The 10,419-nt window shown below is 51.8% G+C and overlaps 1 protein-coding gene across 1 annotated transcript in view; it reads left to right on the forward strand.

Annotated features, from left to right (window-relative positions):
- Positions 1–207: 207 nt before the first annotated feature.
- dnah5l (dynein, axonemal, heavy chain 5 like) overlaps positions 208–10,419 on the forward strand; it is a gene marked incomplete at both ends in the record, with an annotated part of 223,598 nt that continues 213,386 nt past the window's right edge. Inside the window, 1 exon segment of the mRNA XM_084326732.1 lies at positions 208–348. Coding sequence (XP_084182858.1) covers positions 208–348 — 141 coding nt within the window.

Genomic DNA, 10,419 nt, shown 5'->3' on the forward strand with positions numbered 1-10,419 from the left:
ATTAGTATGTGATTGATAATTTAATTTGCAGCTCAACCAGGAAAGTCTTTTAGTGAGTTTTATTTGTAGTTCATTTTTTGTTCTGAATACAATGAGGTTTGCCATTTACAGTCAAATACACTCATTCTGGACTTTATAGCTGACATGAGATTTGTGTGTCTGTCTCTGTCTCTCTCTCTCTCTCTCTCTCTCTCTCTCGCCCTCCAGATGAGTGACACGGTGGTTACAGAGGGGGAGGTCTCGTCTGACGTCCCCCCCGCAGAGACCCCTGATGCTGGGGTGAAAGGCTCCAGCCCCGCCCCTGGCTCAGAGCTCCAGGCAGGGGAGCAGGGGCCTGAGTTTGCCCCGGTACAGAGCCCCGATGCTGGGATGGAGAGCCGGGAGAGCCCTGGAGGAGTGGAGGAGGAGGAGGAGGAGGAGGAGGAGGAGGAGGAGGGAGGAGCAGGTCAGGCTTCTGAAGTCAACAACTCTACTGAGCTCAAACCCCCTCTTATTAACCTCCGCAAAGGTACAGAACAATAATAATAATAATAATAATAATAATAATAATAATAATAATAATAATAAAATAATAATAATAATAATAATAATAATAATAATAATAATAATAATAATAATAATAATAATTAGGGATGCTCGATATTGGCTTTTTTACCGATACCGATATACCGATATTGTCCAACTCTTAATTTCCGATACCGATATCAACCGATATCAACCGATACCGATATATGCAGGGTTCCCCCCCCCCCCCCCCAAAAAATCTAATAATTTCAGGTAATTTGTTATGGTTTGACACCGACCCCAAACGCAACGACACGAGAGAGTTGGATTCAGAGTTGCCAAATACAAGGGCTTGTTTATTTGGTGACTAGAATAAGTGAAACAGGGAAAGCAGGTCAACAAGAAACAGGTACAATGAACAAAGGGCAAAGTTCTGCTGCTCTGCAGCTTCTCCCGGAAGGGTAGTCTTGGGAAGCAGGAGCAGACCTCTGTACCGCTCTGCAGACTCTCACGGCGGACCTCTCAGATGTTGTGCAAGACCGAGAGAGGGAGAGAGGGAACGGGTCAGTGACAGAGCAGACTTGAAACGAGCTGGAGGACAGGGTGTTATATTCTTCGTGTTAAACAACACAGTGATGAGCAATATTCCAAAAACAGCCCAAGTGAATATCTTCATGTAAACACACAGTGAGCAAAAATCCAAACACTGTCCAATTGTGAAATACTATCTTCGTGTAAATACACAGTGAGCAAAATCCAAACACCGTCCAATTGTGAAATACTATCTTCGTGTAAATACACAGTGAGCAAAAATCCAACACAGTCCAAATGTGAAACAATATCTTCGTGTAAATACACAGTGAGCAAAAATCCAAACACAGTCCAAATGTGAAATAATATCTTCGTGTAAATACACAGTGGGAGGTGGAAGATCCCAAAATATTATTCCATAAAGGAAAGAGCAAAAACGTCAATGGCTGGGTGAGTGACTGTCTGACAATAAGGTGGTAGACTTCAGTGTAAAGGTTACACACGAAAATCGGAATTAGGTCAAGACAGTCAGTCTAGAAAAACTCACCCAGACGAGCTGCGTAAAGGAACAGGAACAACAGTGGAGGCGAGCGCGCGCCACGGAGCAGGTATCCAAGCGAAGGCTTCTAGGAATTTCCTGGAGAATAGCACAGTGAAACAGAAGCAACAGGGAAAAACATCCAGCGACAAATCAAGACGAACCAACAACTTAGGGTGGGGAAAACGGGGTATAAATAATGAGGGATCGATTGATTGAAAGGCAGTGACAGCTGGGGAATGTGATTGAAAAGCGTGGGGAAGTGAGGGAACCAATCAGCGATGTCTCAGATGACGTCAGCGGGGAGAAACGTGTGAACGAGGGAATTGAAATACTTGACAGAAAAAATGAATGAAAACAAAGCGAGGGTGGTTAAAGGAACAGAACGAGTGAGAAGGCAAGGACAGAAACCTCACAGTACCCCCCCCTCAACGGGAGCCGCCCGGCGACCAGGCCGACCCGGCTCGTCAGGATGGGCCCGATGGAAGTCGGTGATCAAGCCGGGATCCACGATGAGCTGCCGGGAGACCCAGCTACGCTCCTCAGGGCCGTAACCCTCCCAGTCCACCAGGTATTGGAATCCCCGGCCCCGCCGACGAACGCCCATCAACCGGCGGACCTGCCACTGGGGGTGACCATCCACTAGCACAGGAGGCGGTGGATCAGGAGCCGGAGGCATAAGGGGACTGAGGGAGACGGGCTTAACCCGGGAGACATGGAACACGGGGTGGATGTGCATGGATGCAGGAAGCTTCAGGCGCAGGGCCGCCGGACTGAGTACCTTCAGGACCTCGAAAGGACCGACGAAGCGAGGGTTGAGCTTCTTGGCCGAGGACCGTAGCGGGAGGTCCTTCGCGGAGAGCCACACCCTCTGCCCAGGGCGGTAAGTCGGCGCGGGAACCCGGCGCCGGTCGGCACCACGACAGGCGCGCTCAGATGTCCGGAGCAGCGCGGTCCTGGTGATCTCCCAAAACGCGACGGCAGCGGTCGAGGTGGACCTGCACGGAGGGAACTGCCACTTCCGTCTCCAGTGCGGGAAAAAGAGGGGGCTGGTAGCCTAGGGAGGCCTCAAAGGGGGAGAGGCCGGTGGCGGAACTGACCATTGAGTTGATCGAGTATTCAACCCAGGGAAGGAAACGACTCCAGGATGCCGGCCTCTCGGCTGCCACACACCGAAGAGCAGACTCCACGCTCTGGTTCATCCTCTCCGTCTGCCCGTTTGTCTGGGGATGGTAGCCGGAGGAGAGACTGACCGTTGCCCCCAATCCCTTGCAGAAAGCCCGCCAAACCTGGGAGGTGAACTGGGGCCCCCGGTCAGAGACGATGTCCTGGGGGAAACCGTGAAGGCGGAACACGTGGTGCGTCAGGAGGTCCGCCGTCTCGGCTGCTGAGGGAAGCTTGGAGAGGGCCACGAGGTGGACCCCCTTGCTGAATCGATCCACCACGGTCAGAAGGCAGGTGTTCCCCTGGGAGGAGGGTAGTCCAGTGACGAAGTCGAGCGCCACATGTGACCACGGACGGCTTGGAACGGGAAGTGGCTGCAAGAGCCCGGAGGGTGCCTGGTGAGAGGCCTTGCTGCGGGCACAGACCGCGCAGGCCAATACGAACTCCTTGACGTCGTTTCGCATGGTGGGCCACCAGAAACGACGAGCCAGGAAGGAGAACGTGCGATGGACGCCTGGGTGGCAGGCGAACCGGCTGGTATGGCCCCACAGCAGTACCTGGGACCGGACAGAGTCAGGGACGAAGAGACGGCTCCTAGGGACGTTGCTTGGAGCACGTTGGAAGCGTAGGGCACGCCTCACCACACCCTCGATGCCCAAGGTGATGGCTCCAACCACTCGGGCCTCCGGGATGATGGGAGATGGGTCCTCAGAGGGTGGAGCCCCCTTGGAGTGCATCCGGGACAGGGAGTCGGCCTTCGTGTTGCGGGAACCGGGGCGGAAGGTCAGCGAGAAGTCGAACCGACTGAGGAAACTGGCCCATCTCGCCTGCCGACCGTTGAGGCGCCTGGAAGCGCGGATGAACGTTAGGTTCTTGTGGTCCGTCCAGATGGTAAAAGGCTCCTCGGCACCCTCTAGCCAATGACGCCACTCCTCCAGAGCCGCCACGACCGCCAGTAGCTCCCGATTGCCGGTGTCGTAGTTCCTCTCGGCGGGGAGGAAGCGACGCGAGTAGAAGGCGCAAGGATGTACCTTCTGGTCGGAAGGAGAACGCTGGGATAGGACAGCGCCCAGGCCAGAATCCGAGGCGTCCACCTCCACGATGAACTGTCTCTTGGGGTCAGGGTGGAGCAGGATAGGAGCGGAAGTGAACCTTCTCTTGAGGGAGCGGAACGCAGCGCATGCCGCTGGGGACCAGTCGAACGGCAGAGCGGGGGAGGTCAGCTTGGTAAGAGGCTCCGCCACTTGGCTGTAGTTCCGGATGAACCTTCGGTAGAAGTTTGCGAACCCGAGGAAACTCTGTAGCTCCTTCCGAGTGGTGGGTTCCGGCCAATCCTCCACAGCCTGGATCTTGCGAGGATCCGCTCGGGTCAAGCCCTTCTCCACGATGAAGCCCAGGTAGTCGACGGAGTTGGAGTGGAAACGGCACTTCTCCGCCTTGACGAAGAGCCGATTGTGGAGGAGGCGCTCCAGCACCCGGCGGACATGCAGGATGTGTTCCTCGAGGGTCCTGGAAAAGATAAGAATGTCGTCCAGGTACACCACCACGAACACCTCCAGCATGTCACGGAGGACATCGTTCATGAGTGCCTGGAATACCGCCGGGGCGTTGGTGAGACCGAACGGCATCACAAGGTACTCATAGTGGCCCCTGGGGGTCTTGAAGGCGGTCTTCCATTCATCGCCCTCACGGATACGGACAAGATGATAGGCACTTCGGAGATCCAGCTTGGTGAAGAACGAGGCCTGGGTCAGTGGCTCGAAGGTGGAGCTCATGAGAGGTAGGGGGTATTTGTTCTTGATGGTGATCTCGTTGAGCTGACGATAGTCGATGCAGGGTCGCAGGTCCCCATCCTTCTTTCCAACAAAGAAGAACCCGGCCGCCACCGGGGAGGAGGAAGGCCGAATGAGTCCTGCTTCCAATGACTCAGAGATGTAGAGATCCATCGCCTTCTTCTCCGGGGCAGTCAGACTGTAGAGGCGGCTGCCGGGAAGGGGAGCCCCTTGGCGGAGGTTGATGGCGCAGTCATAGGGGCGGTGAGGTGGAAGGGACTGAGCCCTGGTCTTACTGAATACCTCCATGAGGTCGTGGTACTCGGGAGGAACGGACGAGGGATCCGGGGGCAACTCACCAGCCGGTCTCCGGGGCGGGGGACAAGACGCCGCCTGTAGACAGCGGGCGTGACAGGAGGAGCTCCAGCCCCTGATGGTACCGGAGGCCCAGGCGATGTGGGGCTCGTGCAGCGCGAGCCAGGGCCTACCCAGGACCACCGGGACAAGGGGGGATTGGGTAATGAGGAACTGGATCCTCTCTACGTGGTTCCCAGCAATGGTCAGCAAGACTGGGCCGGTCCGTTGAGAGATGTCGGCCAGGCGGTGTTGGTCCAACGAAAAGATCTCCAAGGGCCTCACAAGGGCCTCAAGAGGTATGTTGGCTTGGGTGGCAAACTCGAAGTCGAGGAAGTTCTCGTCTGCTCCAGAGTCGATGAGGGCCTCCACCGTGGCACGTTGGTCCCCCCAGGCCAGGGTGACGCTCAACAGATGGTCAGGTGGTGCGCGGCGCTGGGAATGGGAAAAACGGCTCACCAGGATCTCCCGGGGTCTTGGTGAGCCCGATCTTTTGGCCGGGTAGGGCAGTCGGCGATACGGTGTCCCGCACCTCCGCAGTAGAGGCAGAGACCGGACCTGAGCCTTGCCTGACGCTCCGCCTGGCTCAGATGAGAGCGTCCCAGCTGCATGGGTTCCTCCTCGCGCACCGGACGGGGAAGCCTGTTACCCACAGTAGTGTTGGGGACGGGGCGTCCAGGAGTCCGGGGTGCTTCAGGAGGTGACAGTCGGGTCCTCTCGCGCCTTCTCTCCAGGAGGCGTCCGTCAATACGGATGACAAGGCTAAACAGCTCCTCGAGGGAGTCGGGCACCTCCCTGGTAGCGAGCTGGTCCCGGACTGCGTCACTGAGCCCCCTTATGAAGGTTAGGCGAAGAGCAGGTTCGTTCCATCCGCTCTCCACCGCCGCCAGTCGAAACTCCATGACATAGTCCGTCACCCTGCTGCTCCCTTGCCGGAAGGTCCCCAACCGGGCTCCAGGGTCCAGACCTCGGGCTGGATGGTGGAACACTCTGCGGAGCTCCGCCACGAAGTCTGGGTAGGAGAACAAAAAATCTGCTTCCATTGCCCAGGAGGATGTGACCCACTGGGCAGCATGGCCTGAAAGTAGGTTGGTTATATAAGCCACTCGGGACCCCTGAGCTGAAAAACGGCTTGGCTGATGACGGAAAACCAACTCACATTGCATGATGAATGTGGCACACTCCTCGGGATTACCGTCAAACAGCCGTGGGACGGAGAGAAGGGGTTCCCGAGGTGCGAGATCTGCTGGGGCTGCGGGGAATGTTCCTGGAGGGTGTGAGAGATGAAAAGTATTAACGGCGTCGCCCAGCGAGTTAAGCTGGGCGAGAATCTCGGACTGTTGTCCCGCCATAGCGGCCATTGAACCCTGCATAGGCAGGACCTGGTCCCTGAGGTTCTGCACCGCAGCCGCAGCCCGCTCTAGTTGGAGACCGTGATCCCTGGTCAACTCGACTTGAAATGCAAGTGCGGTTCTGACCCCCTCTGTGTCGGCTGGGGTCGTCATGGTTGGTTCGTAATGTTATGGTTTGACACCGACCCCAAACGCAACGACACGAGAGAGTTGGATTCAGAGTTGCCAAATACAAGGGCTTGTTTATTTGGTGACTAGAATAAGTGAAACAGGGAAAGCAGGTCAACAAGAAACAGGTACAATGAACAAAGGGCAAAGTTCTGCTGCTCTGCAGCTTCTCCCGGAAGGGTAGTCTTGGGAAGCAGGAGCAGACCTCTGTACCGCTCTGCAGACTCTCACGGCGGACCTCTCAGATGTTGTGCAAGACCGAGAGAGGGAGAGAGGGAACGGGTCAGTGACAGAGCAGACTTGAAACGAGCTGGAGGACAGGGTGTTATATTCTTCGTGTTAAACAACACAGTGATGAGCAATATTCCAAAAACAGCCCAAGTGAATATCTTCATGTAAACACACAGTGAGCAAAAATCCAAACACTGTCCAATTGTGAAATACTATCTTCGTGTAAATACACAGTGAGCAAAATCCAAACACCGTCCAATTGTGAAATACTATCTTCGTGTAAATACACAGTGAGCAAAAATCCAACACAGTCCAAATGTGAAACAATATCTTCGTGTAAATACACAGTGAGCAAAAATCCAAACACAGTCCAAATGTGAAATAATATCTTCGTGTAAATACACAGTGGGAGGTGGAAGATCCCAAAATATTATTCCATAAAGGAAAGAGCAAAAACGTCAATGGCTGGGTGAGTGACTGTCTGACAATAAGGTGGTAGACTTCAGTGTAAAGGTTACACACGAAAATCGGAATTAGGTCAAGACAGTCAGTCTAGAAAAACTCACCCAGACGAGCTGCGTAAAGGAACAGGAACAACAGTGGAGGCGAGCGCGCGCCACGGAGCAGGTATCCAAGCGAAGGCTTCTAGGAATTTCCTGGAGAATAGCACAGTGAAACAGAAGCAACGGGGAAAAACATCCAGCGACAAATCAAGACGAACCAACAACTTAGGGTGGGGAAAACGGGGTATAAATAATGAGGGATCGATTGATTGAAAGGCAGTGACAGCTGGGGAATGTGATTGAAAAGCGTGGGGAAGTGAGGGAACCAATCAGCGATGTCTCAGATGACGTCAGCGGGGAGAAACGTGTGAACGAGGGAATTGAAATACTTGACAGAAAAAATGAATGAAAACAAAGCGAGGGTGGTTAAAGGAACAGAACGAGTGAGAAGGCAAGGACAGAAACCTCACATAATTAACATTACATATCTCTTGTTGTGGAATTAACACAACATTATGCATACTTTTGACAAAAAAATAAAATCAGAATTTGTTCTTACTTGCTTGCCTGGGTAAATAAAGGTTATAGAAATGTAAAAAAAAAATAAAAATTAAAACCGATACCGATATTTTCCGATATCACATTTTTATGCCGATATCGGCCGATAATATCGAACATCCCTAATAATAATAATAAATCAAATTTCTATAGCGCCTTTCATGAAACCCAAGGTCGCTTCACAATCACAACAAAAAAGAGGGCTAGGTAAAGGGGCAATAGGGGAATAGGGGGAAAAAGGGGGGGGGTGAGGGGAGGGCAGGTAAGGGATAATTAACCTAATCTAATCTAAACTAAGCCTTGGTGAAGAGGTGTGTTTTGAGAGCAGTTTAAGTATTTATACTGTATAGTAAAGGTACAGAACAGACACAGGGTTAAGTATTTATACTGTATAGTAAAGATACAGAACAGACACAAGGTTAAGTATTTATACTGTATAGTAAAGGTACAGACCAGACACAAGGTTAAGTATTTATACTGTATAGTAAAGGTACAGACCAGACACAGGGTTAAGTATTTATACTGTATAGTAAAGGTACAGAACAGACACAAGGTTAAGTATTTATACTGTATAGTAAAGTTACAGAACAGACACAAGAGTTAAGTATTTATACTGTATAGTAAAGGTACATAACAGACACAGGGTTAAGTATTTATACTGTATAGTAAAGATACAGAACAGACACAGGGTTAAGTATTTATACTGTATAGTAAATATATAGAATGGACACAGGGTTAATCATTTATACTGTAGGTATAGAGAACCAATTAACTAATTAACTAACTAACTAACTAACTAACTAACTAACTAACTAACTAACTAACTAACTAACTAACTAACTAACTAACTAACTAACTAACTAACTAACTAACTAACTAACTAACTGTATTATATAGATTGTAAATGATCATGTCATATTATTGTATTGTTTGTCTGTTCCAATCAACAGAGGCGACTGGCAAAGGACACCGTAGGATAGGAGGTCAGACCCACAGAACCACCAATCACATGGTTTCTCTGGTCGCTGCTCCCTCCCCCACAGCCAGCACCTCGGTGAGCAGCACTAAAGGTTCAGTCCACTGTTTAAACAGAAGAGTTATGTACACAGATACATAGCTGATCTAGGGTCAGTCAGAGGAATGGTTGTGGTAATTATTAAATTAATGTTCTTTCTTTTACTTGAGTCTATAAACATCATGGGACAGGTCTACTGTGGTTGTACTGGGCAGCTCCTAGTGGTCAACAGTGTCAGACTGTGGTTGTACTGGGCAGCTCCTAGTGGCCAACAGTGTCAGACTGTGGTTGTACTGGGCAGCTCCTAGTGGTCAACAGAGTCAGACTGTGGTTGTACTGGGCAGCTCCTAGTGGTCAACAGAGTCAGACTGTGGTTGTACTGGGCAGCTCCTAGTGGTCAACAGTGTCAGACTGTGGTTGTACTGGGCAGCTCCTAGTGGTCAACAGTGTCAGACTGTGGTTGTACTGGGCAGCTCCTAGTGGTCAACAGTGTCAGACTGTGGTTGTACTGGGCAGCTCCTAGTGGTCAACAGTGTCAGACTGTGGTTGTACTGGGCAGCTCCTAGTGGTCAACAGTGTCAGACTGTGGTTGTACTGGGCAGCTCCTAGTGGTCAACAGTGTCAGACTGTGGTTGTACTGGGCAGCTCCTAGTGGTCGACAGTGTCAGACTGTGGTTGTACTGGGCAGCTCCTAGTGGTCAACAGTGTCAGGCTGTGGTTGTACTGGGCAGCTCCTAGTGGTCAACAGTGTCAGACTGTGGTTGTACTGGGCAGCTCCTAGTGGTCAACAGTGTCAGACTGTGGTTGTACTGGGCAGCTCCTAGTGGTCGACAGTGTCAGACTGTGGTTGTACTGGGCAGCTCCTAGTGGTCAACAGTGTCAGGCTGTGGTTGTACTGGGCAGCTCCTAGTGGTCAACAGTGTCAGACTGTGGTTGTACTGGGCAGCTCCTAGTGGTCAACAGAGTCAGACTGTGGTTGTACTGGGCAGCTCCTAGTGGTCAACAGTGTCAGACTGTGGTTGTACTGGGCAGCTCCTAGTGGTAAACAGTGTCAGGATGTGGTTGTACTGGGCAGCTCCTAGTGGTCAACAGTGTCAGACTGTGGTTGTACTGGGCAGCTCCTAGTGGTCAACAGAGTCAGACTGTGGTTGTACTGGGCAGCTACTAGTGGTCAACAGAGTCAGACTGTGGTTGTACTGGGCAGCTCCTAGTGGTCAACAGTGTCAGACTGTGGTTGTACTGGGTAGCTCCTAGTGGTCAACAGAGTCAGACTGTGGTTGTACTGGGCAGCTCCTAGTGGTCAACAGTGTCAGACTGTGGTTGTACTGGGTAGCTCCTAGTGGTCAACAGAGTCAGACTGTGGTTGTACTGGGCAGCTCCTAGTGGTCAACAGTGTCAGACTGTGGTTGTACTGGGCAGCTCCTAGTGGTCAACAGTGTCAGGCTGTGGTTGTACTGGGCAGCTCCTAGTGGTCAACAGTGTCAGGCTGTGGTTGTACTGGGCAGCTCCTAGTGGTCAACAGAGTCAGACTGTGGTTGTACTGGGCAGCTCCTAGTGGTCAACAGAGTCAGACTGTGGTTGTACTGGGCAGCTACTAGTGGCCATGCGCTCATCTCATCTCATAACTTATCTCATATCTTCTCATCCTTTATTTTATCTTCTCATCTCATCTCATCTCATCTAATCTAATTCTATCTCCTCTCCTCTCATCTCACCCCCCCCCCCCCTC

The sequence above is a fragment of the Notolepis coatsorum genome, assembly GCF_963971535.1.
Source record: "Notolepis coatsorum genome assembly, chromosome: 12".
Taxonomy (NCBI): domain Eukaryota; kingdom Metazoa; phylum Chordata; class Actinopteri; order Aulopiformes; family Paralepididae; genus Notolepis; species Notolepis coatsorum.